Source organism: Gamsiella multidivaricata, assembly GCF_025024155.1.
Source record: "Gamsiella multidivaricata strain RSA 2152 chromosome Unknown BC939scaffold_5, whole genome shotgun sequence".
NCBI classification, from domain to species: Eukaryota; Fungi; Mortierellomycota; class Mortierellomycetes; order Mortierellales; family Mortierellaceae; genus Gamsiella; species Gamsiella multidivaricata.
Window position 1 is genome coordinate 162,989 of NW_026251713.1, and position 27,737 is coordinate 190,725.

General features: G+C 49.0%; 9 protein-coding genes across 9 annotated transcripts; 7 read left to right on the forward strand and 2 right to left on the reverse strand.

Annotated features, from left to right (window-relative positions):
* Positions 1-8: 8 nt before the first annotated feature.
* On the reverse strand, positions 9-2,281 carry BC939DRAFT_221003 (uncharacterized protein). Its single transcript, XM_051550781.1, has 7 exons — positions 2,080-2,281; positions 1,900-2,001; positions 1,635-1,811; positions 1,387-1,502; positions 756-1,292; positions 466-628; positions 9-369 (listed from the first exon to the last, which is right to left on the reverse strand). The coding sequence occupies exons 1-7, from the start codon at positions 2,167-2,169 to the stop codon at positions 106-108; spliced, it is 1,449 nt and encodes a 482-aa protein (XP_051416623.1). The 5' UTR covers positions 2,170-2,281; the 3' UTR covers positions 9-105.
* A 2,118-nt stretch (positions 2,282-4,399) lies between these two features.
* Positions 4,400-5,766, forward strand: BC939DRAFT_437710 (uncharacterized protein). Its single transcript, XM_051553734.1, is given in 4 exon segments — positions 4,400-4,920; positions 4,957-5,207; positions 5,451-5,594; positions 5,606-5,766. 3 exon segments carry the CDS (start codon positions 4,792-4,794, stop codon positions 5,572-5,574), a joined length of 504 nt encoding a protein of 167 aa, XP_051416624.1. The 5' UTR covers positions 4,400-4,791; the 3' UTR covers positions 5,575-5,594; positions 5,606-5,766.
* An 83-nt stretch (positions 5,767-5,849) lies between these two features.
* BC939DRAFT_221112 (uncharacterized protein) lies at positions 5,850-7,773 on the forward strand. Its single transcript, XM_051550784.1, has 3 exons — positions 5,850-5,887; positions 5,977-7,058; positions 7,153-7,773. Exons 2-3 carry the CDS (start codon positions 6,060-6,062, stop codon positions 7,546-7,548), a joined length of 1,395 nt encoding a protein of 464 aa, XP_051416625.1. The 5' UTR covers positions 5,850-5,887; positions 5,977-6,059; the 3' UTR covers positions 7,549-7,773.
* On the forward strand, positions 7,774-8,677 carry BC939DRAFT_221104 (uncharacterized protein). The gene has a single exon (XM_051550783.1). The coding sequence runs from the start codon at positions 7,999-8,001 to the stop codon at positions 8,590-8,592; it is 594 nt and encodes a 197-aa protein (XP_051416626.1). The 5' UTR covers positions 7,774-7,998; the 3' UTR covers positions 8,593-8,677.
* Positions 8,678-10,792: 2,115 nt separating this feature from the next.
* On the forward strand, positions 10,793-11,919 carry BC939DRAFT_437732 (RGS domain-containing protein). The gene is made up of 2 exons (XM_051553735.1): positions 10,793-11,240; positions 11,332-11,919. Exons 1-2 carry the CDS (start codon positions 10,890-10,892, stop codon positions 11,794-11,796), a joined length of 816 nt encoding a protein of 271 aa, XP_051416627.1. The 5' UTR covers positions 10,793-10,889; the 3' UTR covers positions 11,797-11,919.
* Positions 11,920-12,161: 242 nt separating this feature from the next.
* On the reverse strand, positions 12,162-14,215 carry BC939DRAFT_392313 (cyclic nucleotide-binding-like protein; the record flags this gene model as incomplete). Its single annotated transcript, XM_051552019.1, has 3 exons — positions 12,162-12,424; positions 12,534-13,380; positions 13,997-14,215. The coding sequence occupies 3 exons, from the start codon at positions 14,213-14,215 to the stop codon at positions 12,162-12,164; spliced, it is 1,329 nt and encodes a 442-aa protein (XP_051416628.1).
* Positions 14,216-16,586: 2,371 nt separating this feature from the next.
* On the forward strand, positions 16,587-18,996 carry BC939DRAFT_499096 (fork head domain-containing protein; the record flags this gene model as incomplete). Its single annotated transcript, XM_051559904.1, has 3 exons — positions 16,587-16,858; positions 17,005-17,581; positions 17,692-18,996. 3 exons carry the CDS (start codon positions 16,587-16,589, stop codon positions 18,994-18,996), a joined length of 2,154 nt encoding a protein of 717 aa, XP_051416629.1.
* A 238-nt stretch (positions 18,997-19,234) lies between these two features.
* Positions 19,235-24,800, forward strand: BC939DRAFT_525205 (uncharacterized protein). The gene is made up of 4 exons (XM_051561297.1): positions 19,235-19,886; positions 20,023-20,376; positions 20,479-21,097; positions 21,196-24,800. Exons 1-4 carry the CDS (start codon positions 19,386-19,388, stop codon positions 24,765-24,767), a joined length of 5,046 nt encoding a protein of 1,681 aa, XP_051416630.1. The 5' UTR covers positions 19,235-19,385; the 3' UTR covers positions 24,768-24,800.
* Positions 24,801-24,953: 153 nt separating this feature from the next.
* Positions 24,954-27,361, forward strand: BC939DRAFT_499098 (uncharacterized protein; the record flags this gene model as incomplete). Its single annotated transcript, XM_051559905.1, has 3 exons — positions 24,954-25,842; positions 25,976-26,334; positions 26,480-27,361. 3 exons carry the CDS (start codon positions 24,954-24,956, stop codon positions 27,359-27,361), a joined length of 2,130 nt encoding a protein of 709 aa, XP_051416631.1.
* Positions 27,362-27,737: the final 376 nt, after the last annotated feature.

Here is a 27,737-nt window from a genome sequence, read left to right on the forward strand (position 1 = left end):
AAATACATACACATCTGCTCACATAATAAATATACAGCGCGATGCGGCTTTAACAAGCACAACTTCAGCAAGCAAATGAGGCAAAATGCATGTAAAGTGTTACTTTTACTCTAGTCGCAACGCAGATAGGACTTCAGTATGTCGTAATTTGCCGGCCAAGAGCTGCAGAAAGTCCATGGCGCCTGCATCGGGCTGAGTGTGTTTGTCGAGGTAGATTATAACTACAGAGACATGTTTATCGATCCGCGCAATGTAATAGGTACATCCGATCTTGTGGTCGTAAAAGTACTGGCTTCGGAAATGGCGGAGGATATTGACACTACCCTGCATGATTGAAATGATGTTCGGCCAATGGTCTCGTGGAGGTTCCTATGATAATAGACGGTGGAGTGTCAGTGATATTGGAGACCAGCGACATTAGCTCCGGTGAGGAACAAGAGACGACAAGGGTAAAGGAGACATTACCGGTGGATAGCTGTAAATGCAAGGAAAGGAGTTAAGACCAGTCGGGGATTCGTATGGCGCATTTGCACTGACAAAGCCCATGGCAGAGAAGCGGACATCTCGAGATATCTCGTACACAAACGAAACACTATGCGGACCAGCCTTCTTGCGGAACGTTCTGATCCTAATAATAAGAAAGCACAGAGAACAGCGAAGTAGCCATACGCCAATGTTGAGTCCAAATGCATCACGCGCAGTTTGCATCACGCGTAGTTCCACCCTGATATCTTCAGCCATATCAAATAACATACATTCCGTGCAAGTCTGGTTCGATATTCGCCCAAAGGCTCCGCTCGTCGCCCCCCATAGCCTGCTCCTTCTCCAGCAGAACATTCATAAAGTAGATCGTCATCTTGCACTTCTCGCTGGCGATCCATCGACCCAGCCACTGTAGGTGATTGGGATGCAAATTGAATTTCCCTTTGACCGCCGACTTGTTCTTATCCTCTGAACTACTCGCAAAGATGCTGTATCGCCATGAGGTCTCCTCAGGTCGATGGTAAGACTTGTCTTCATATTCCTGCTCAGAAGATATCCGCCGCCATTCTGCGAGGGCAACGCAGGCAAGGTGCAAATTGGTAACGGACTTTTGGATGTCGTACTCAGAGACGGCTTTATCCATGACAAGTCCGTGCTTTAGTACTCGGATCTCGTACCCAATGCCAACACCAAGGACCGAGACTTGGATCTCGAGAGATGCTGAGTCGAATGTCTGGAGAGCTTGCTCTGCGTCGATAAGTAGATTGTCCACATCAATATCAACGGTCGATGATGACAATAGCCGATAGCTAACCACCGATTCCCACAAGAAAGTAGAAGTTAGTTTATGAAAATTCACGGGAAACAGATCCTTCTATGAAAATGTGAATCCACTATTCTTACGTTCGGATCAGAATCATCCTAAGACTGCATAGTTCTCGGAGAATGGTATAGAGCACAACATGATCGGCGGCGGTCTGTTCCTCACGTCCGTTAGAGCTGCTTCCCTGATAATACTGCTGGTGATAAGTTGGCGAGAGGTTGCTGTTGTTGGGTATAATATCGAGAACTCTCGAACTGTTGTTGCTGCTGGTGCTCCCTCCACCCGCGAGATTGTGGGAGATGTACTGATGAATACTGGGCTGGCTTACTTCAGACATGTTCATGACTGGAGAGTTATGGCCTGATGCTCCGTGCCGTACTGCTCCTACAATTGCCTTGGAGAGGTCCATTTCCGCAGAGCCATAGCTTCCAATGCTCGTATCCCGGTAAACCAAAAGTTCTCGATCGATATCCACGGCAATCTCGCTGTATATTTGGTATAGATGCTAAACATATTTGACCACGTCGCGTTCAAGTCAGCTGCGACCATACATCGCTGCAAGCAAAAGATAACCAGGATTGGAATGTACCTACGTCTTCTCTTCTGAACAATTTCGGTTTCAGAAATTGCATGGAGCTATATAGACTCTCGCATTGGATAACCCTTGAACATATTGACCCAGCCGTCGGGTGTGCCTATGGCGTGCCATCATGGTTTAATGGTCCGTTACTTTCCTCATTCCGTTATTGATTATTTCGGGCAAAACAAGCTACCTTGCTAATTCTCATGAGGTGCTTATTAGCACAGGCATAGTCAAAGGAGCCTAAAGCCTTGATCAGCTCGGCGCAATCTTGCGGAAACATGGTCAGAATGATGGAGGCCAACTCGGCGGCAAGCCAACCATTTCTATCCTATGGGCGCTTATCACGTGTATGAGACCCACTATGGTGGGTTTGGAGCAGACGGAGTCCTGTCCAGTAGTATAAGGGAACACTTAGCATTGGTATTCTTGTTCTTTTAATGTCGCCCCACTCAATGGCCTTTCTGCGTTCTATCTATGTGTGGTGATCTGTCATTCAGTCGTTCCAATGGTGTATAGCACCCAAGAGTTCATCGTTTTTGCGTACTCTGCAGAGTCCTGCTTCGCGTGTTATCTTCCTTTTACTTGCTGTCCACCTGTGCTTCTCTCAGCTCATGCTTCTGCTGCTCGGTTATCTCAGCGTATTTGCCCTGTAATTAAAAAAGAGCAGCCATTTAGCATTTCGAAAAAAGAATCGTAGATGATATCTCAGTCAATTACTCCAGTCCTAGATACTTTACCTTCAAAGAGTTTCCGCTAACATCAAAGGCGCCCATCATAGCGCCCATGCTCACACATCCAAAAACCATGGTCTGGGGGCTGCGCTGGAATCCACCGGCGACCATTCCTGCAGCACATCCAGCAGCAATAGAGTTCCAAGCGTCCTTTTTCTCACGGATGTTTCCGACAGCAGAGTCGGTCGCTGCAAAGACACCGGCCATAGCGGCTAATTAAAATAATGCCGAAGAAAGTAATCGAGAAAAAAAAACGCGGAAGAGAGTTAGAGGGTCCGAAAGGATATTTGCGTCGAAATAATGGCTGTGATTTGATAGGGGGAATGTCCTGAAGCGAGCAATATTCCTTGAGCTGAGAGAAACGAGGATAACAGCCAAGATAACGATGCATATATCAGTACTGCGAGGAGTGGTATCGTTTCTGAAGCTGTTAATTGATCCATGATGGTAAAAGGATTTAGGCTGGGTATGCAACAGGTCTTCGGATATCACCTCCGAGATATCCCAATGTAAGATATAGATTCCTGTAGCGATTCCTGTCTCCGTCAACGTAATACGCCTTGCTTCGGACTCGGATGACTGGAAAATAATGTTGAAGGCGGATGAAAAGAGCTCCATTAAGAAAATAGCCGGGGCGAGGGTTCTGTAGTTTTACCAAAAATTCCGATGGTGCCTCCAGTTCGTGAAAAAACACCGATGGCTCCTTGTGAGTGGCTTCCGATCGAGTTCTGAGCAGCAGAGACGAGAACACCGACACCGGCACCGATGGCGCCGGCCTGGAAACCCTCCTTAAGGGGGGACTTGGCGTGGTAGATGACTTCCTCTGGGGCGGACATGACAGTTGTGTGATGCGAGGTGATGATGGCGTGAGTGGGGAGTTGAGCTGTGTCGAATCGATCCTGAGCGAGGCCGGTGCAGCGCGTTTCGGGACAAAAACAAATCCTGGATCAATCACGTGTAGTCGCCATGCCACTTAAAAAAAAGGGAGCAGGACTTTTCAGGCATAAACCTCCTGATTGGCTGGCAGACTTTTTGGACGGAAATAAGTTTTTTAAGGGTGGTAATAAGGACCATCCTATTTTGGAACGCAATCTTCTGACCGTCAATCAGACTCAATTCCTTGTGCCTGTTTGACAACGGCTAACTGACATCTTTGTCCCGCCTGGACAGTATTGAGGCCCTTCACCTCAAGCAAGGTCTTCCTTACTCCTGCAATTGTGGTCTGGAAGTACTCGAGCGTACATTTCCTCTTCTTTGTTGAGCCAGCGGCAATGACGATCTCCGATATCATGTTTTTCAGATCGGCCTCAAGATTCTGAAGCTCCTGCTCTTGATCTTTTTCTCTGGCTATTCTTTTCTGTTCCGCCTTTTCTGCCCTTTGTCTATGAAGTAGAAGAAGGTTTGCTGGTGGAAAGGTTTGCTCCAAAGACGGTGGAAGTGTTGAATCAGGTGAAGGATCAAAATCATTCTGGTCGGCCTGTACTTGTAAGTAGTCAACTTCGTAAGGCTCTCCTTGATAAAAATCTCCATGCCCTTATAGACCTTTGCGGTTAAACACATATGTTTGCACGGCGCCTGATGTTGAGCATAATAGTTGCAGCGATAGGCAGCAATGATGGCGAATTCTTCGTCTGTACGGACGTCATATGTAAGACTTGTGGGTGCGCGAGGAACAACGAGGTGAAAACGAGGGGAGACGAGTGAACAAGGTGAGTGAACAAAGACGAATGTGTGAAGACAATTGTTTATTGGCTAGACTGTTGTGAGTATATGAACTGTGGTCCAACTACATAGTCTGTCCTTCCTTATATACATCAGACGAATGAAGGCCCAGATTAGTAATCCATGGCTCCATGGTTCTAGACGTTTCGGTGCTGCCTTTGCTCATCTTTGCATCATGGAGCTTTCTGTGATGAGGGCGACGTTGATCCTTTCTTAGACGCGTCTAGCGTCACATGACAATACTAATCAGAGTTAAACTCTGACATGAACCCACGCGTTACAGCACTGATCACTCGTTTTCCTTCCTTACTTTAAACCTCATAACCTCATTGTCTTTGCAGATTCCCGACATCCGACCTCTTTTCCATTGAATCGATCACATTACTTCAGCTAAACACTACACATTCGACAGCAGCTCTCTCATCGCACCACTCGACGTACAGGAAGTGATGGGTCTTAAAGGCTGGTACGCCTTTCTTCGTAAGAAGGGTTACCAACCCTCTGTACTTTACCCATCAGCCGCGTCAACAACCTCGAGCGCCGCCACCAGAAGAGTCGACCTTCTCTCTCGCATTTCAGTCATCAGGAATGCTTATACATGAAACTCCATCGAGGTGGTCCATACGATCCTAGAGCTGGATGTCATGCGGTTCGGGACCAAGGAAAACATCATTATCTACGTCGACGGAGTCCAGGCAGAGGAGAAGGGGTTCACTGCTCAGATCCGCCAAGAAGCTCGGGAGAAGACCACTAAGCGATGCAAAGAAAGTGTGGATGAACTACAAAGACGGATCGATAACAACCTCAAGGTCCGTAAGCGACACTTTGCCGATGCCTGGACCAGCCTTGCGTCCTCCTTCTATTGGTCCCTGCCCATCCGTGATGCATTTGTCAAGTATATGCAGGACGAGGGATGGAACATTCAGCGATGCGAGACGGAAGCTGATGTTGTGATCGCTCGAGATTGCAAATCTGACGATATTGTCGTGTCTGCGGACAGCGATATGCTCGCGTACCCATCCGTGTCAACCCTGTGGCGCCCGATTTCAAAGAACTTGATTCTGATTTATAAGATTTCGGATATCTGTGAGGTTCTCGGTGTGTCTAGGATCCAACTCACGGCCCTCGCTGTTGCCTCCAACAACGACTACGGAAAAAATATCTACTCTCTTGGACCGGCGACCAACTTTTCGATTATCAAGACGATCAAGAAACAAGGTAAATATCAATGATCAAAGTATTAAGGAGCGAGGCTGAGCCATTTAACTAATATATATATTTTTCTACTTTTTTTTACCCTATTTTTGCAGATGTGCGACAGACGGTGAATGCATATTTGGAAGACTCCAAGGTCGTTTTAAAAATCACAGACAACAGAACACTTGAACTTGCACTCAGAGTCTTTGTTGATCTCCAACAGACGCCTGTCAGTGATCCTCGTCCTTTGTCCAACGTCTCATCCTACAGTGAGCTTTACAAACGACTCAAGGATCTTTGTGCCGTGTACCAGGAGAACATGGATTTTCGCGCACAACTGCAACCAAGGTATGCTATATTTCTGTTCAATATCGCACGGCATTTAGGACTTGGTATCGGCAATCGTCTCACAGCTCACCTTACTTATTGTTTTGAAGTCAATAGTACTCGCAAGGATCAGATCATCCGCCTCCGCTCCTCGCATTCTTCCATTCGATATAGGTCAGTTGAGTCTCCAGCTATGTTGAAGCCTGGCCTTGGGTCGCGCTTACCACAGCTGCCATCACCGCAACCATCCTCAGCACAACCAGAACAACCTGCACCGAACCTGCAGGATAACCCTCCGAACACATTACCGTCTCAGAAGTCAAACGGTCGCCCGCCGCTTCCAAGAACGCAATTCCCACGAAATCGCCATCGTTACTCATTCAAGACGAGGACAGGGGCAACAAACCCCCCACCCCCATTCAAGATGAAGCTCTACAAGTTCAAGCCTTACAAGGAGCCTGAAGCAAAAGACGAGCTTGAGCCCTCCAGCGACGAGTCCAAGCCCAAGCCCAAGCCCAAGACCAAACTCAAAACGTTGTCCGATTCGAGTGCAGCCACCCGCAAGCTCGCTATTACACGGTTATTACAATACCAGCACCCAACGTCTACTTTGAACGTCGGTACTCTATCCGCTAACCTCAGACGAGCTCTGCCAAACGACGGTACCGTTCAACAGGAAGTTGCCCTCTGTATCCGAAACGCTGTGCGCGAGGCTGCCAGGATCAGACGACAAGGTCAACGAGTAATTGGAAAGTTTGTCGAGCATGTAAACAAGCATGGACCGGGTCCCAACGATCATCGATTCATGAATTTTCTTTGCCCTCGAGTCTCCATAAAGGACGCGAAAAAGCTGGATGATGGTTGTGCTGCAGAGGACGACGATGAGGATGGTGGTGACATGGACCAGAAATCCAAGGATGGCAAAGGCTCTGAGCAGTTCTTGTTCCTCCAGAGCTTTCTGTCATACCTCTACTCTGGGAACTACCCACGAAAAAGTGGTACCGGTCAGAAGGTCAACGATTTCATTGATCGCCTCAAGGATCTCGGACTGTACGCCCCACCACGTCCTCGGGCCGCTCTCAACGAGACAACTCCCTTCTCACCAACAGAGTTACTCCTATCGGTGGCGTTGCAGCTCAAGGTCGAACTCAAAAAAATATACCGTAATGGGACCTGTGAGCTGCATAATAAGGTATGAGTTGAGGGCACTACTGGTCATCTTAATGTACATCAAACCGATACCTATCATGCCTCTCATTTATTATTTTTTATCTTCTCAAATATAGCTCCAGAAGAGAAAAAAGAAGGGGCTGCTGGGATCTGATGTTAACGTGGAGATCCAGGAGGAGGTATCTGCTATTGAAAACTACCTCGCGATCAACAAATTGAGTCCAAACCCTCGTAGGATCATCCCCATGTCGACGGCGAAGCAATCTTTTGTCAGTTTCACGGAGCGACAACTAGCCATGTTCTTTTTCAACCGCGGAGGCGCACTGAGGGCACGGGTTCAGGAGCTGGTCGGTACCGTCTGCACATCCATGCAGGATGTTGAGGAGTGGATAGGAGGAAAAAAACCAGGCTTTCTCATCAAGCACCTCATCGTCGATATCGATTCCGAAGATCTGACCAGTCGCCAGAGAGGCAAGGCTGGACACCGCGCTGCGATCGTTGTTATCCCTTGATGATCTCGAGATCCACTTGCAGGTGCTGAACGATCCAGAGTTCAGACCGGAGACCTATGCCCGCAAAGGATATTTTCTCAGGGGGTCTTTACGAACTGACGGATTCACTATGCAGCTCCTGTGTTCCAAAGTCAGGGAACTTCTGTCAGTCAAATACAAGCGGTTGCCCGACGATCGCCTACCTCCTCGATTGACTTCCACACCTCACGGTACCAGTGATTTTTTTGAAACTTTATCCGAACCAAAGACGATGTGGCGAGACTTTGGCCTAGTGTCGATCCTAAAGATATCAAGATCCTCACCCTTGATGCAGGACAAGCTTTCGTCGTCGGAGCATACGCACATCTTCCACAATCGGGCAAAGACAAGGATCCAGTACAAGGAGCCCCTCCGTCCTTCAAAGGCTCATTCTCTACTACCTCTTCCTCGACAACAACACCACAGGATGTTATGCAGAGACTCACTTTGGAACAACAAGCGACCACCAGGCCACCAACAATGATAGGGCTCACGAAGGCCATAGAGCTCACGAAAGCCCACCACCATAATCTTGCTGTCGACCAAAAAGCGGTGATGCAGCCTGTGTTCCGATACAGACGGTGGCTTGAGGACGAGAAGCAGTTGATTCCAGCGGGTCAGTCAAACTCCATCGCGGACATCGAGTCCTGTCTTCCTCCTATTCGAGGTCCAGAGGCGAGCGTCACCAATTACATTGAGATGCTTGAACAAGTCGAGGACCGACTGTTGAACTTTTATAATGGTAACAATAATCGGCTCAACAAACACACTTGGGATATGAAGCGAGCTAAGCACATCGAGTACCAGGCTATTGCCAACAGCCTACTCCGGATTGTTGGTGGCAGCATCGGTGAGCGCTGCAAGGATGACAATCCTGTGTTGATCGGTGTAGGCCTCGGTCAGTTCGGAAGCTCCAGTCGACTGTCATCTCTGCACTCTTCATTTTTGTCGTATTTCGTCCCAATGGTAAGCAAACTCTTCACCATGTACCATCGGGAATGTCTTCAGAGGAGTGAGTGCCAATGAATAACATATTTTGTTATTTTATTTAGGCTCGGTCTCTCAGATACAATGTGGTGGGTCTCAACGAATTTTATACGTCAAAGAAATGTCCGGATTGCCACTGGTTTGTGGCCCAAGTCACCCTTCGAGAACTCTTCTACCCCCACTGTGGACGGTATCGTCACAGAGATGTGATGGCGGTCGAAAACATGTCCAACATTGCCCGAGAGTACCTATTGCACCAGGAACGACCACTCTGTCTTCACCCCGTCACGGCAGATGGTAGATACCCATGGATAGAGTCAAGAAGTCCAGGGCAAGAGATGGCCGAAGGGGCGATTGTTGGAACCAGCGCCACTAATCGCAAAAAAAGATGGAACTTTAGCATTTTGTGTGTACGGCGTGCTGATTACAGGGGGCGTTGATGAATTTACGATGACGTAGATAGCGCCTAGGTAGTCCTGTTTTCAAAAAAAAAAAAAGAATCTGCCTCCAATCTACCCAATTTACTGTCCCCTCTCGAGGTCGTAGGAAAAGTGGTCTGGAGAAGAATCTGGATCAGCTATGTTGTGATGAAGCAGGGCTCGAGGCGGAGAGCAATCCGCTTCGGATTGTTTATAGTCGGATGTATAGGACATATCTAGAGTCTACGCCGGCAGGAGACATCTGAATGGGCGGATTTGGATGCGAATTTCAAACTACTAGACGTGAAGACAATTCATCGAATCTCCCTTTCGTGTCGCCTTAAACAAGAGTATAGATTGCCTGTATGATGCTGGATATGTCAACTATGGAATTGAAATTGCATTAATGGCCAAAGGTGCAGACATCGTGGATATCGGTTTTCACGGGGATCTTGGCCTAGACATCGCCATCCTTGGTAGCAACATTGACAAGGCCACGCTTGTCAAGGCGAAAGTCTTGGAATAAGTCCACAGAGGTCTGGAGATCGCGCTTAAACACATATTCGACGTTGGTTCCTATGACAGCGGCGGTAAGTATAGGGGACACGTTGAACTGTTGTCAGGGTGACAGCGAGCACAGTGGCTATGATAGAGATGATCTTCATGCTGCAGCGGATGGGTCTTGTTAAAGGAGGAAAGGCAGCCGCTGTGAAAAGATCTACAGAAGCGCTGGTGGATGGTTCTGTGTACGGATAGGCAGGGAGGATAATCAGTAAAGAGTATTGCTTTGCCTTGTATACGCGCGAAGCTAACTTGTGCAAACATAAGCAGGGATGGCGGACATCAAGGACTTAAACATGGCGCTCGTCTTTTCAAAGCAACAGAATCTTTATTCGCAGCCTGTCTGGTCTCCTGTACCCCTTTGTCCACTCGACTTTTTCTTGCGACTTGGTACCAACAATCAGAGGTGAAAACGCATCGGATCTGTAAAAGATATGAGGTCATTAGGATTACTTGTGGGACTTTTGGTTTCCAGTATGGCGCGAATAATTGCCTCAGGTTAACAAATAGAAAAAGTTTGTTAGCAGGAATAGGAACCATCATACAAATTCATGCATGTCAGACATGCATGCGGCTGTACAACAGGAAATGGGCGGAATGCATAGTATATTGCTACGTATCCTGCATGTCCTAGTGGCAAACAGGTTCGTTCCGTAGCCAATGCTATTGCAACGTATATGCGCAATAACGTGGCTCATACGCGTGAGACAAGATATGGGCTCATGGCCGATATCGTGTCTCCGTTACACCTTTTGTCATACTGTTTTTTTCGTCCGAAACCGGGAAAAGGTAGCACATGGTGGTATTCAAGAAGAAGGACCTCAGGGTGACATAGTTCTTGCTAGGAAAGAGCCGTTTCAGGGCCTACCAGATGGGTGATAGAAAAAGAAGGATTTGGGCACGTTTTCTTTAAATGTCTAAGAAGGATCATTTTCACACCAATGATTCTATACATGTACCACTATAAATATATCTCTTTAACCTGCTCTACATGCGCGATTATGAAAGAGAAGGAAGGAATGCAGTGCTGCATGTGCAGAATTGCCTGGTTGTGGCTCAATATGGCACCATTACACATGCGGGCTTTGATTAGGTCGCTTAAAGAAATGGCGCTTGTGAGCACTCGATTTCGCACTCAGTAACAACGTTTCACCACCGCACCCGGCGAGCATGCTATGGACACGCGCTATGATAGGAAGCAACCCAGCTCAAACCAGTATAATGGGGGGGGGGTTATATAACTGCAGACCCTTTTGGAACGATCTCCTCTTCCTTTCTTGTTTTCTCACATTTTGTACCCTGAATCTGATCCGCATCCCTGCAACCCCTGCACTTCCCTGCACCATCTCCTTCAAAATGTCTGCCGCCGTTTCGTCATCCACAGCTACAGCATCACAGGGGCCTGCTATGCACCGGCACACGACCATCGCTTCCAGCCCACTTCCGCTGCTCCACCCCTTTTCACACTTCAAGCAACAGCGTCCCCGATCTGTCCCCACCTCCGCATCAGAGGAGCGGTCGGATGACGAGACATTAAGACCACCCTCCCCTTCTGCTTCTGCCGCTGGCAGGTATAGTCCACCGCTGCATGAGATCCTGATGGATCAAGCAGGTGAACCCTACAGCCTTGAACGCTTCGCCAACTTTTTGCAAGCCCAGTTTTGTTACGAGAACCTTGCCTTCTGGCTCGCTTCACGTCAATACAAGGTACAGAAATAACCTTTCCTCATTCCGGCTCTGTACCCAATACCACCTACCGTTGAGTCCCGACTTCTTACTCCCTTTATTTCGTGCTCAGTTCTGTGCCCAAGCATTAGAGCAATCGGTTCGGCAGACAAGCCCAGAGTTCAACCTGCACCAAAGCTCACTCCCGTTCTTAACACCGGCACAAACCCGTCTCTTTTCGGACCTTCAAGGCGATATGCTGGTCATCCTCGAGACCTTTATCCTTCCAGATAGCCCATATGAGCTGAACCTATCAGATTCTATTCGATCCAGACTGCTCAAGGCGGTTACTGTGGGAGATTATAACCCTCAAGTCCTAGGTGATGCCCGGAATGCTGTAACAGATCTCATGAAGAGCTCCAGCTATCCTTTGTTTCTCGAGAGTGTCTCAGGCAGAGTCTCACTATCAACGTCATCATCGTCTTCCGCGTCCATGCTCTCGCAAGACGATTCTGACCGTGATCACGCTCCGTGGCGACTCAGGGCCAAAGAAAACCTCAAGCTGGTTTCCAAGGCCCTGAAGATGCATGGATTGTAAAAAGCACATCCCTACCACTGTACATATAATCTAGAAACCCTTTCCCCTCCATTGACATGTAAAATATTGTAAATGTATCCAAAAATCCCCCTGGAGCTTTCATAAAGTTGCACTCGTTTAAGCAGTGTTGTTGTTCTTTTTATGTACGAGACTGTAATGTGAACAAAATAAGAAAAAAAAAAAAGTGTGTGGTGAATGTATCTTACGAGCAAGCGGGAAAGAAAAGACACCCCTGTGTATTTGTCCTCCTGGGGCTACCCAGACAACAGAAAAGACAAAGAGAAAACAGAAAGGTTGAGCGGGATAAATAACAAAAAGAAAAACGAGGTCATGTCACCGCAAAGACCTTCTCCTTTGCTGTAGTATTAATGGTGGTTGACTTGATCCTGAGGTGGGATGAACGCTGCATCCGACGATGCAGCTTCGACCGCCGCTTGCTGATCCTGAAGCAGCTGTTGCTGCTGGATTTGCTGCTCAATCGTTTGATAGTTGTCGCTGTTACGTTTGATAATCTCGACCACCGGCCCTAACAGGCGCACAAAGGCCCTCTTGCCCAAAGTCGCGCACTTTAGCCTGCCTTTTGCCCTCACAGTCGCCGCGCGTGGCATATTGTTGAGTAGCGCCAATTCTACATAGGCACAAAATGATACACATCAGTCAAGAGTTCCACATTATGCTCAAGACAATACAAAAATATGATGCGATACATGAAAAGAGATGAGAAATGAATAGTCTACCTCCAAAGTACTGGCCAGGTCCGAGTCCTGGCATGGCGTACTCAACACCTTCATCGTTGCACTTTGTGACTGTAGCCTCTCCGGATTCGATAATGAAGAAATTGTCTCCTTGATCGCCCTGCTTAACGACAACCTGTCCGTCATCAAAATAGACTGACTCCAGTGCATCTGCGATCTTGTGGCGTTCATACGGTTCCAAGGACATGAGCAGCGGGACGGTCTCCAAAAAGGCCTCGTACATGCGCCTCTTTCTCGATGTGTTCTCCATTAGGATCCGGCGGAATGTGATGCGATCAAGAGCCCAAAGAACCACATCCGACGTTGCAGTAACGGTAGCAGCGCGAGGTCCGTTATACATGAGCGCGAGCTCTCCAAAACTGCCTCCTGGTCCGTACTCGAAAACTTTTTCAGCAGGGTTGCCATTTTTTGCCACAAAGACGTCCAGCGTTCCTGTTTCGACCACATAGAAAAAGTCACCGACGGCGCCCTGCTCGATCACGTTGTCGTTGCGCTGGAAGCGTTTCTCTGTCATAGCGTTCACGACATCCTCGTGCTGATCCTCATCCAGGTTCTTGAACAGGAAGTTGTTGGAGATTGATGCTTCAATTCTCCTGCGCTGCTCCTCTGTCTTTGGGATGACTGTCTTGACATAGTTCTGATGGCTGGGAACCATGCTCTCTGCACTTACAGAAGTGCGACGCCCAAGCATGTAGTTAGGGGGAATTGTCATCAAAGGACTGGGGCCGTCTCCGTCCTCGTCATCGCTATCGCTGTTGCCTTCGCTTTCGCTCTCGCTCTCCATCGAATGATCGGGACTGGATGCTACAGGGGTGGTGGCATTGCCAAGCTTCGGGGAAGAGACCGAGAGAGTCGGCGGCACCACAGCGGGAAGGAATTGAGGAACTTCCCGATTTTGTTGTGGTGCAGCTCGAGCTAAGGAGCGAAGGATTCAGGAGAGGGTGCGCTAGTCAATACCAAAGCATAGATAGACAAGAAAGAGACGCTCATTCGTCCAACAGAAGTCCACGCGCCCCATCCAATGGTACGGGGCTTGACCCTTTTTCGTCTTTCCTTCCTTCTTTCTTTTTCCCTCCTCTTTTGTATTCCCATCCGTCCAAACTAATGGCTGGCCGCTGCCTTTTTTTTTTTTTTAGTTTAGCAATTGGCGACAGAAGACAACTGCCGAAGCACATATCCCAATATGCGATTTTATTTTGAAAAATGGTCTGAATGGGCACACGATACGTTTCCCATCATCTGGATGTGCAGCTTTTTGCTCGCGCTCCATCTCCAGTTTGCTTGCAGCTCTCTTTTTTTTTTTCTTTCTCTCAAAATCTCTTTTACATCTTTCTGTGGACGAGAGATTTTCTGCAACACAACTGATTCAGTCCCTCGGCTCTTCCATATGTCCGAAATAGCAAAACGCGTACTTAATCCACTACAGAAAACAACAAAGCCCAAACAATTAGTGGCAATGTATGGTGTGCGCGCTTCTTACCTGCAGCCAGGAATCGAACGCGCTGCTCCTCCAGCTTCTGGTTGAAGTAGTTGGCACAGAACTGGAGGACGTCCTGGGGCTGAGCAGAGATGACCTTTTGATTCAGGTCATTCAAGATCTCTGCATATGCCTGGGGGAGCGACCTGTGGATAGGTGACTGAGATGAGGTCGAGGGAGCAAACATTGGTCTCGTTTTCAGGACGGACGGAGGGGTTGGGTGGAAGTGATGAAATGAATTTGTTGGGTTGCTGCTGTTGCTGCTGAAGGTGTGAGATGCCGGTTGCGTACGTGTATTTTTATCCTTCTATTTTGTCGTCCCAGCTGGATAATAATGCCGGGGGAGGGGAGAAGGGGAGGGGAAGGGAGAGGAAGAGACAAAAAGAGTCGCGTCTTTTGGAATAAAATGAGAGCAGAAAAGGGTTCAGAAAGGGCCAAAAGGACGACTGCCGGCAGGGACGGCGGGGCGGGAAGGTGTGAGCAAAAAAAATAAGAAGAGAGGTCAGTCAGTTATGGTGTGTCTGTGGTCCGTTTGAGCAACAAGTGCTCATTTCCCTTCATCCTTTTTTGTTTGCATGGATGAAGAACGAGAGAAGAGAAAGACGTTCCTTTCGTATGTGCATCGCACGCTGGAGGGATGAGTAATGCGATGTAATGAGTGGGATGAACATGCGAGTTACTTACACTGGGTGTTGTGGGTGGAGAGGGATCTGATCGGCAGCGAAAAGATCCTTGAGGGGAAACAAAAGGAAAAAGAAAAAAGCGAGGGAGTGAAAGAGAGAAAGAAGGGGAGAGAAAGAGAGGGAGAGAAAGAGATGGGTGAGAATGAGTGGATGAGCGAAAGTGAGAGTGTGAGAGAGTGAGAGTGTGTGAGTGTGTGAGTGTGAGAGGATTGGCTAAGAGAAAAGAAAAGAAAAAAAAAGGGTGCGTGTGTATCGTCTCCCTCTCTCTCTCGCCTCTCTCGCTCTCACTCTCGCTCACTCTCTCCCTTTTGGGCCGCTCGTGTCTCTCTCTCTCTCTTTCTCTCCTCGAAAGACGACTCGACGTGTTCCAGTCGGCCAAAGAAACACATAATACCCACGTAACTGGTGGAGAATCGTACTACACCCAACACGGACCATGGGGATACCCGTCCAATGGCATCCATCCCACTGCACCGGAATTGCTCTTTTTTATTTTATTTTACCTTTGCTTGCATAACACCAAAATAACCCCTGTTGAACGGGGGTCGAGAGGCCAGGGGGATGGGTGGATTGTCCCTCTTACTCTTCCTTCTTTCTCGTTTTGACATGCATTCTCCTCCCCCCCTCTCTCTCTCACGCACGCTCACTCCCACACATATTTATACAGCAGTGCACTATGCACGAAGCGGCATGCATGCACATTGTTAGATTAGCAGTAGCGGGACCTATTCATGTCAAGTAAACGACCGCCATCCATCCCGACCCTGAAACTCTGACTGCAGGAGCTGGAGCCGGAGACGGTTCGTGAAAAAAGTGTCTCTGTGCATTCCTCCTTCACTCTGCAGGACGCATAAGAATATCGTCTGAATATCTACTATATACATCCGCCCATCGCTAGAAACTCTAAACTCTCCTTTTTTTTCTGGAAAAAAAGGGTGCAATCCTTCCATGCCTCAATGTCTCTTGGTAACTAGCAGTTTCATGGTCCATTCATCCATGAACTCAATCTGGCTTTGTGTTTAGTAGAATGGGGAGCACAGACAAATCAAACTTGCCAAGGATAGATGGTTTGGATTGCACAAAGCGTCAGGAAAGGGAACAACAACAACAACAACAACACAGGCAGCACAGCAGACCCCGCAACTTGGATCGCTCGTCCAGCTTTGGATAGGTGCATATACGAATCTATGTAGTATCCCAGCCCCTTGTATGCGTATTCTGATCTGAGCATTGTGTGATAATGAGATAATGGTAAGCATGCAATATGCGCTGTGCTGCTGCATATTTTAGTGGCAAAATTGTAGCCTATAGATTGGCGGACGCGTCCAGGTCGCGTTCAGCTGTTGCAAATTGTGGGGGTTGTGACGTGTAATTTCGAGACCAAAAGCCACATTCAAAAACATTAACCTCGCCCAAGGCTGCTTGACATGACCTGACCATGACCAAGCATTTCTACCCTCTCGACCCCGACTTGGCGCTCACAAGCACTCCATAGACATAAAAGCTTACACTAGACATTAGAAACCTCTATCCGCATCCACGGCACGTTCATTCCCCTATCTTCAGCCTATTATTTACTTCCCGGTTTTCATCAGTCCAAGGTATATGGTAGTGCTTTTTCTCAGGAACATCATCTGCACAGGCACAGGAACAGTTCTTCTTACCTTGGTCCCATCCCTACTGCGCTCAAATACAACGAAGACTAGTAGGAATATCATCTCCGATACATTGTTCCCTGCTGGAGAGCATGTAAATGGCTAACCTTGTAGCAGAAGCAAATCATCTAACCAGTCTATACCATTTCATTCCTGAGCTACAGTCCAGCCATCCATTAAGGCTCTATTTTAGTGAGAGCGAACCGGGACCACAGCGACCATGGATGAAGCGACCCTTGTTGCAGAGTTGCTGGCCGAAAAGTTCAATACTCAGGCTCAGACACCACATCTCCAGCACTTGCAGCAAACACAGCAACCACATTCCCAGATATTAACAGCAGCAACAACTACAACAGCGGCATCGTATTCCGACGTTGCATATCCACAGGCAACAGACACCAACGTAGCTGCCACCAGCCATGGGGAATTGTCAAGCGAACCTGTACAGGCTTACGCGAAATTGGAGGGCGAATCCTTTTGCTACTATATAAGGTGCGCGCAACATGACACAGATTTTGTACGTGGATTACTGTCACCCTGGGGCAGGGACAGCCGCTAGTTTTGGTCAGAGTTGATCTGAGTAGAGTATCTACTAAGCTAACTGCGTCTATTTCATGCCTGTTATATATATGGTTCAGAACCCTGCAGGTAACATTTGGACGGAAAGCCAGCTCTTCCGACCAAGTCGACATCCATCTCGGCCCCACCAAGGCCATCTCTCGCCAGCATGCGCGTCTCTTTTATAACTTCACAACCCAGCGCTTTGAGATGATGGTTTTCGGCAAGAACGGCGCCTTCGTTAACGATCAGTTTGTGGAGAAGGGTGTTACAGTTCCCCTGGAGAACAGGACTAAGATTCAGATTGGAGAGGTTTCCTTTTCGTTCTTGCTACCAAAAATCGAGCCAGACGATACGACTCAGGACGCGACTTATGAACAAGGAATACCTCAGCGGAATAGCGGGAATTTTAGCATCGATGGTGGCGATGCCAGGTCAGCTGCAACTTCTGCCACAAAGGAAGCACTGGGTACGCCGACGGAGCAATTTGACGTGTCCGAGTACTCGTCCAAGGACACCAAACCACCATTCTCGTATGCCTCGCTTATTGCGCAGGCCATCAATTCGACTCCTTCCAGAAAGCTGACCCTGAACGGAATCTACCAGCACATCACAAACAACTATCCATACTATCAGCTGGCACAGAATGGCTGGCAGGTAATGCTTGTTCTTGAGGTGGACTGCACAGCATTTTCTTGCAGCACAATGAAACAGTCTGCTAATTTTCATTTTATCGAATTTACTGATTCTCTCTTATCTCCATACAGAACTCGATTCGTCATAACTTGTCGTTAAACAAGGCATTTGTCAAAGTACCACGGTCTGATAGTGAACCAGGCAAGGGCGCATTCTGGACAATTGATCAAAGTTGCGAAAACCAATTTGCAAACGGAGTGTATAAGCGGAATCGGCGAGCCATGTCTTCTAAGCCCAACACTGGGGTACGAAATAGATCTGATTCAGAATCACCCATGGATCAGGCTGATAGACCAAGGAAGCGCGTCAACACGGGTCTGGAAGGCGATTCCCACCAATCACAACAGCAATCACAAGCCCTAACTACACAACAAATACCATCGCCTCAGACGTCAAATCCTGTAGTCGGTGTATCTCCCATGAACCTCGCTAACCCACTCCAGGAGGCTCCTGGGCTGTCGGCGCTGAACCTAGCTGCACTCACTCAAACAATAACGGCTGCAGCAAAGGAAGGAAATCAAGCCGCACTGGCATCCGCCTTGATTGCAGCAGCAAATGCAAGCGGCATTCCAGGAGGGCTAGCGGCATCGTTGCCTGCGACAGCAAGGGCGCTGGCAGCCCATGTACAACAGCAGCAGCTCCTTTTACAGCAGCAACAGCAAGCTCAAGCGCAGGCACGTGCGCAGGCTCAGGCACAAGTCTCAGCGCAATCACAGCAAACGACAATAATATCGGCTGCCAGCAGTCCCCAGACCTTAGTGTCATCAGCCGTCTCTGCTCAGCTGCTCTCCAATCTTCAAGCCGTGGCCACAGCTACAACTGCCGCCCGCCCGGCAGCCTCCTCATCTGCAGCATCATCCGCTTCAGCGACCGCGTCGACAGCACCTTCTAGTCCAACATCGTTTATACCCATCTCGGCAGCATCTGTTGCAGGCACCCTTTCTTTATCTGAACCATCGTCACTACTATCTGCCTTACCCAGCGCTGCGGCCTCATCGTCACCATCTAATGCTACGAGTACCCCTACGATAACTTCGAGTTCTGCAGCAGGAGATACCTCTACTGCACACTCTCCAATAGCCCAGTTAGTGGCGGCCGCACAAGCGCAGGCCAGAGCACAGGCATTAGCCCAACAGCAGCAACAGCAATTACAGCAACAGGAAGAAGGCCAAGTACAGACCTCTTCTGGTCTCAAATCCCCGGTGGTATCTCACGAAGCAGCGTCAAACCCATTGCAGGCAACAGCAGCGGATGCAGTAGTACCGACATCTTCATCCCCGGCCACTGTGCGTCCAAGCAGGACAAGCACTGCGTCTCAATCAGATTTTGAAACTGCAAACGGAATCTCAGCAACAACAGATATAACGGACTCATAGCAGCTGTACTATCAGTATCGACCTTGCTTTCTTCATTAGCCAGCCTTCACGAGTAATAAGAGAGTAAACATATATCATAACTTATTGGCAACTGCAGGGATCTGACGGGATGGCGACATGGGCTCTGCATTGCTGTTGCGGAGAAGGGGTAGAGTGCGACCAAAGCCCACGATCGTTGCTTTTGGGTGTGCTTGTGCATGAATCGCATTCACTTTCAGGGCAGCATATCCACCCGTCACCACCCTCTATCCAATCGTCCTCTCACTTTTCTCTGCATCCCACTTTCACATGTACCATTCTTCTCCGCACCCAACCCTTGTAACCTTTGTATATACCTTAATAACCCGAAAATCGATCGCAAGACACGCCGTGTCGATTCCCTCACCGACATGGATTCATGGAAGGCAATTCATTCAAGCATTCGCCCTCCACCTACTCAGAGGAATCACTCGGTACTCGCTCCGGTCGTCGTCTTCGATGCTGCACCCGCTAGTCCAGCACTGAGTACTTCTGATTGTGGGCTCCTGAGCCCGCGTATCGATGTGGAGGCTTCAGGTTCCAATGGGTCCTTCGTTCAGACTACCTCTCCTCTCGAGCAGTCACCTTCGGGGCGCTGGGCGACTAGCTCCATACCCGGCGTGGACATCCAAGCAGGATCAGACAGTACTTCGGAAGCACTTCAACGCGAACCACCTTGTTCTCAGGCGTTTGTTCCAAGACCTCCTGTCCAATTGCGTGTCTCAATTATAGTAGACCCCGAACGACATTATGAAAAGCTGGTGAAGGCGAAGGTTCAAATTGTCCTTGTCTTGACGGCCCTAGTGCAGCTGCCTGATCGCCGCGAGACATGGGTGGAGCAAAGCAGAACGGAGCTCATGGTATTAGAAAAGGTAAACGTACTGGGGTATATCGTTGATTGATATGTGTTGTCCAGCTCAAAGGAAAATCATCATGCAATAGAGCCGAGGACCTGTGATCTGTTGTTTTGTTAACAGGGCTGCTCATATACCCTTGTGATGGTGATAGGGGCGACACGAGGGTCACTTTGTCAAAGTGCTGCCACTTCAAATTCAAGAAAGCTTTCTTGTCGTAGGGTTCACGCTCTTGCTCGTACCTCCGTCAAGCGCCAGCCAAAAATTAATCGCAGCGTTCCCTGGACTCGATGGTCTGGTGCCTTGGGCAGAAACATCGGTCGCGATTGAACATTTTGATCTGGGATCCTTTGGCGAATCTGACGGCGATATTTTTCATGAGAACAGCCATTCTCAGACGTACCTCTCGTCATTCTCTACCCCCCTCATGGAGATATCTGCGCTGCCCGATATCGGACTGAGAAAGAGCAAGCAAACAGTTGCCACGTTGAGCGTTGTCGTGGAGGAAGTAAGTCGTCCAGGAACCCCCACATGCGGTGCTCCATTCAAAGGGCATATCATACCAGGATCAGCCGCACTGATGCCAAGTTATTCAATATCATATTTTTAGATGCTGCCAAAGATACTTCGGACAAAGGCGATCGCGGAGAAACACAGGACTGGTCCTAGCTTCACGCAGACCTATCATGGACACACTGTTCGAGGGACTATTGTGTATGGTCGTGAGCACTTGTATGAATCCCCATTAGCATTCACTCTGCCTCTAAAGTTACTTCAGTTTCTTGCGCAAGATGAGAGGAGAGTCCTAGAAGAAATGGAGAGAGAGCCCGGTGTATCATTATCCGATATGATCCAAGCAGTGCCCTTGGATCACCAGCCTAATCCGATCACGCGAGGTGCAAGCTTCCTGGACAATTTGCGAAGGAGTACAGCACGGCCAAGCATTACTTCAAAGGAGGATGCGTCAAAGTCAACGAGAGCACGTCAGATCGGCCTATCGGAGGAGGATTCGCAGCTTCAGAAGCTGCTCAGACAGCAGATCAGCGCCCACCGTAATATTGAGGTCTACTACCAAGAAATGACGTCCAAGGTTGAGCAACGGCTGAGAGATAACCTGGAGATTGGACAAGGAGCATTTCGCAGAAGTTCCGAAAAGAAGGAAGAGTCGGTGCAATGGATCCCTTTGAACTGCTGTGTGCAGGATTTGCTTGTCTACGATGATGGATATCGTAAGTACATATGCCATCTAATCACCTAATATGCACGGTGCAGTTGGCTTTGGAGATGACCAATAACTAACGCATTGTATATGTACTATCCTGAGCAGAGACCAATTACCAGACAACAACAGTTGGAGCCGCAGCAGCCCATAACGCAGGATTCACTCGATGGGCTAATCTACAAACGCTGAGCCAGGTACCTGCACTTGGTGCCTATTGGGACGTTCAGGAGCGGGGAAACGACCTCATACGGGACTTCAAGGCTCTGCAGGAGATCCTCGCCACTTGCTCCTCTGATTTCAACTCTCTCATGGCCTCAGAAGAAGATTTAAACGGACCAAGGATCTGGGCGCTTCTCAAGGAAATTAAGTTCTTGAACAATGAGATCGTATCGTTTGGCAATTTCCTTCTCTCCCAATTCTTGACGACCATGTCAACGGAGGGTAGCGCGCGTTTCGTTTGTGCCGAGATCAGGAGTCTTATCGAACGACTGAAGCAGATCGACCTGGCCGAGAACGAGGCAGAACAGCAGGATCCGACACAAGGACTTTCCTCAACATGGCTGGCTCACTGCAGACGATCTATCAGAGAAACAGTCAGCTGTACACAGGACCTGAACAGCTTTGTTGTCATTGCAGTCCAGCACGAGTGCCTGGTGACTGATGCTGCGTTTGTGGCTACGCCGGAGTGGATCATGGTAAAAAAGACGCGCGAGTGCTGTCTTTCACAGATTATTACAGCACTAGCAACATCTTTCCAAGCGGTACTGGAAGACTGGTGGACAAACATGGCAGCAGCATTGCAGAAGGAACAGAAAATCACTGAACAAGAGCAGCAACGGCAAGACCAGCATCATCCAGAATGTCGACGCTTTTTATCTCGGGACATGGACTTTATCAGCGAAGAGAGCTCAAATGTTGCAAGGGAAGACCGGGTCCAAGAAGAGGTGCCGACGTCGGAACCATCCATCAGATCTCGCAACTCAATCAAACGCAGAGGAAAGGGAATAGCGGTCCGACGATCGTCCCAGAGATCAACAACATCCAATAACTCTTCTGTCGGCTCGGCTTCAAGCGCCTTGGGCGGCATGGACCCCAAATCACGATCGAAATCGACTCCCCGGCATCCATTGGAACACTCTCCTCAGGCAAAAGCCCAGAACAACCTTTTCTGGAACCAGCTGATGACTTTAGGGTGGCTCGCGCAGATCAGTAGCCTTCTTTCAACTCAAGGCAGCGAGCTGGGCATGCTTCTGGATTTTGCACAAGCAGTTGCCGATGCACGAGAAACAGTTACGATCAGCTTCCATTGTCGGCCCCAGGTTCCTGCCAGCTTGCCAACATCTCCAAGGAGCCCAAAATCAACTTTAAGAGCAAATTCGATCGATCTGGATGAAATTGGAGACAATTCAATACAGATATCCGGTCGCAGGGGGCGACTCACACTGTCGTTCGGCCTGGAGCCACAGCAGTTTTCGTTGCTGCCGGATCAGCTGAAAGCGGGTATCGCCAAGATTCAGGTCTGGCCCGTACTCTTTTCCCAAGGAATCAACGAGATGCAGACCATTTCCAATCTGACTGGAAAATCACCTCTACAGCGCTCGATCAACGAAGAGGGACTTCGACATATGCAGAGCTATGTTCTGCGCTACCTTGCTTGGCATGCACAACATCAAGCGGCTGCGGAGATCAGTGAAGTGCTGCCCGATAAGACTAGGGACAACCCTGCACGACCCTATGCTACCTGGAAGAACCGTGCTAACCTTTCCTCGGTATCGGTGATGTCGAATCTGAGTTCCGACTGGGATATGGTGTCACCTACAAAAGCCGAACTGTGGAATGGTGAGCCCCTGGTAGCCGAGCTCCTGAATCACTTGGAGATGGCGGTGCTGGGACATTCGGACGAGACAAGGTCGCTTTTAAGCTCCTCCGCGACATCCCTGGACGAAGGCGGTTCTGAGGTCTTCAGCGAAACGACTATTGCGGAAACTGTACCAGGTTCAGCACCAGGAATCTTTGGGACGATGGTAGAATTTGGAACTTCCAAGCTGCTCAGCTTCAGGGGCTCGAAGGACACTTGCATACTGGAGTGCGCGGAGGCACTCACCCGAGCCCTTGGCCAGATCAAGACACTAGGTCATGTCGAGGGTACCAGCAGTCAGTCATGGAAATCTAAGGGCAAGAGCGTGCAACCTGATGGTTATGTTTTTCAGGCGGATATGGACAGGTGCGAATGCTTTACTCGATCCCAAGACGCGCCCACGACAATGTCATTCACCTCCCTATGGGTCACTAGCCACATTTCTTCTTGCAAGAGCGCCAAGGACAGAACTTCGATGTCGGTTACCTTATCGCAAGCGAATCTTCTAAGGGCATGCCATGGGCTGCAGACTGGTCCGGAGCAAAGCGGTGAAGATGATTGGCAGGCTATTTTGGACGCGATGAGGAGTGAGATTGGAGTGCGGATTAAAAATGTGGAAAGGAACCTCAAGCTGGGGGACTTTGCAAAGGATTTACTATGGCTATCTGCGTTTGGATCTCCAGAACCGCAGCAGCAGCCCATGTATGCCTTTGACGCCTCAAGTAGCCATTATCAAGAGTCCGACTATTCGCCTGACGCAATCACCCTCGTTCGCTCGTTACTTCCTGGAACAACACAGCTGGACATAAGCGGCATTTTGACAGCCAAATCAGAAGACGACATGGATGAGCCGGACGCGCGGGAAGACTCTGTCGATTCGATTGACGATGATGTGGCCTTGCTGGAACCTAACTCTCCGGAATATACGCAAGCGAGTGATACTGTGGCAGGGACATCTCAGCTGTTATCTCCGATTTTGCTGGAATCTCCACCACCACCACAGAAACTTGTCAGGTCCTCAACAGGACCTGCGCTGGCGCCGGTCGTAACTCTGGATACTAATGTCGGCCAAGAGCAAGACAGCAATCTATCACTGTCCCCTTTTTCTGGGTCGCAGGATGCTCTCGTGAAGCCCATGAATATCCCTGATGGACATCCTCAAGAACAAGAACAGACCAGGATGGAAGAGCATTACACATCCTTCCCTGACTCATTTGATGAGCCGGTTCTGGCAGTGCGCTTGGCACGATCGCTTGGTTTGGACGCACTAGGAAAATCCTTGGCCTCGGACACTTCCTCAATTGAAAGATCACCACAACAGGCACGGACTCAAGACTATCCTCCGCAAAACCAGACTCGGCGAGCAGTAGGCATGCATCGATCAACGCCCTCTTGGTCCTCTCAACAGTCGGTCTTCTACCAACAGCAACGGCAGCAGCAGCAGCAGCAAATTGCCTCGCCTCACAGTCAGAAAGTACCTGCTTTGACGAGGCGTCTTTCTTCATTTGGACTTGGACTGGGATTGATTTCAAAGCCGAAGGACTCGCTTCCTTTTATCGATAGGGAATCTTTGATCAACTCTGCTCAAGCGCACACCCGCAGTGAAAGCCAAGGAAGCGTTGACTATGGCGGCTCGTCGCAGATATCCAGTCCTCCAGGCTCGAGCAGTAGCAGAACGGCAGTGGTAGCGCATGATCGAAACGTTACTGTGACAAAGGCTAAGAAAGGGAAGTTTGCATTCAACAAGGTCCAGCTCAAGTTCCTCCCTGCTGCCTATCGACCCCCTCGGCGCATGACAAGCAACTTATTTGAGAGTTAGAGCTAAATAAATAAAAGACCGCAAGGTACGCGTAGGACAAAACGCGTGAAAATGATTTGCTTTTTTGTTGAGGGATGTGTTTTCGAACCTATCGAGTTAAGGGGCACGATAAGCACTTTTGCTGTATTTCCAAACAAAGATCATCTTCCACAACGATGTTCAACAGGCACTGGCCTTACAATAACGATGGACGATTCTACAGCCTTGCAAGGCTTTGTTCAGCAGCAAGAACAAGCCCTTGCAGCAGCACTACAGCACCATCAGGAACCGAAACCAACGCAAGCGCAGCAAAGGCAAGACACTGAACCACTACCGGACCAACGTGCTGAGGAGGCAGCCCATCTAGTACATCCTTCTTCAGCTGTTACGGAGGACCATGCACTAAACCACAAGAAGGTCCTGAGCAGGAACACGAACAACCGATCCCTGGACACTCCAGTCGGCAATGGGGATAGCAGGAAGCTTGTATACGCTCACACGACGACAATGACGACGACGACGACGATGAACCATGCCTTAGGGAATGGTCAGCCCCATGCTACGACGACGGATACAAACAGCCCCATTGCAGTCCAAGCCCCTGAGAGCAGTCAGAGATCCGGCTCCAGGACCCCTACACCGACCACGGATGCCGGCCCAACCACGATCGCTACGTTCGAGACCCTGGCTTCTGTGATGACGCCTGAAGCAGGAGTATTAGCAGCGGCTGGCTCCGGTACCGTTGATACATCGATGGAATCGCCTGAGCAGGATTCCTTCGCGTCGTCGTCGTCAGCAGCAGCTGTGGCGGCGATAGCGACAACGTCAACAACAGCAACAACAACAGCAGCGTCAGCATCAGCATCAGCATCAGCGCCGACGATGGTAACAGCAACGACTCCAGAGGCAGGACCATCAAGTAATAACAGCTATCACGGATCGATGACACATTATGCGCCAGCAGATGCGCAGGATCGATATGAGCATTGTCCTGCGATGATCAAGTGGCCGGCGGATGAATGGGAGGCATGGTTGAATAATGAGAAGGCGAATTGTCGTTGGAACTTGATTCGGTACAGACATCGGGATAAGCAATGTAAGCGATAGAGCATGTGCAACAGGAGGAAACTGTAAAGGACGAACCTCTGCGAAAAAAAAAAAAAAAAAGCTGGTTGTTGAGCGATGATAACTAATCACCTTTTTTTCTCGTTTTCGCTTCTTGTATATAGCATTCGCCCGTGGACCGACAGCTAGTGAATGGACACGAGAATATCAATGCGATCATGCTGGTCACTACCGGAACCGGAAGGACCCTAATGTGGATCCGAGCAAGAAGCGGAAGCGATCAGGAAGCATCAAGTGCAACTGTCCGGCGTTCATCAAGATGCGGAAGCAGTTTATGGAGGACGATATCGTGATTGAGTATGGATGGAGGCATGAGGGGCATATACCCGATGTGATGGAAGATATCAAGGCTCAGAGGTTGCCACAGGACATGAAGATGTGGATCAAGAAACGAGTGTATGAGGGATACGATTGGAAGACGATCAAGAATATGCTTTCCAATGGATCACCTTTGCTGGATGAGGTGCGTATGCTATGCGACTTTTAACTTTTTTTTTTTTTCTTTTCCTTTTGGCCGCACCAAGTTAACTATGAAAAAAAAAAAAAAAAAACGAGCAAGGATATTGAGACTGATACTATAATATGTCTTTTATTATTTTGTTGATTAGTTGAACCCGACAACGAAGGAGAATATTAAACTACTGGCGCAGGCCTGTTATGCGCAATATGCGAATGTCGCCCGGCAGTACAAGAAAACGCGTGGACGATCAACATCCTCTCAAGATTCAGAAGGCGCAAGCCAGACGGCAACAGGCGATGAGGATATATCATCCTCTAACAGAGATCACCACTATCATCAGCATGGACTACAGGTCGCCGTTTCCTCCTCTTCCTCGACATCGCCATCTTCACAAGCTCGGGACCATCGGATCCGAAAGGACGCCAACGGTACTGACGCAGAGGCTTGGAGACTGATGAGCCTGGAAAGTGCGGATAGCAGCCACGGTGGTCAAACGCTAGCGATTCCTTCGACATCTGCAGGTGCCGGTGAAGCGAACGGGGCCGGGGCACAGAGCCATGGCCATAGTCAGCTACAGCAACATGTTCTTGCGCTCGGAGAATCAATACTGGCAGCGACGACGGCAGGGAGTGCTCAACAGATGGCCGGTCTTTCCCTTGTGGGTGTTACAGCAGCAACGACGTCCGCAATAGTGACAACGAAAAATGAGAGGGAGGTGGTACATACACAGCAGGTTTTGGGAACTCCGGGAACGAGCGGTGAATTGTATGCACCGGCGACACAAACTCAGCAGCAACAACAGCAGCAGCAACAACAACAGCAGCAACAGCAACAGCAACAGAAGCAAGCGAGACAACCACGAGAGATGATGCTAGAGATGTTGAGGGCAATTGGGGAGTTGCACAAGCAGATGGAGACGAGCGAGGAGACTGTGACGCAGGAGGATGCGATCCAAATTATAGAGTCGTTTGCATTACCGGTACGGTTGATGAAAGAGGCCCTGGAGCGAAGCAGTGGTGCGCGGTTCTGATGTGTCCCATCGCAGAATAGAAGCCTGTGCTCCTGCAGTAATAGTAAAATAAAAAAATAAAAAAATAAAATAAAAATGAAGAAAATGTGCAAAGGTATGGTGATAGCTGCCACCATTTGTTGAAGGTTAGGAGATTGGAGGTTGGAGATCGCCTCCAGTGCGGACATTGTTTTTTTTTTTTTTTTCTAGTCTTTGACCTACCCACCGCGTAACAAGATATATTGACCAATGGACAAGAAAGTGGGATTTGTAGATTAACAGGAGCCATCAGCAGCCCTTGCGGGATATGGTCTCTCTCTCTTCCTCTCTCTCTCTCTCTCTCTCTCTCTCTCTCTCTCTCTCTCTTCCTCTCTCTCTCTCTCTCTCTCTCTCTCTC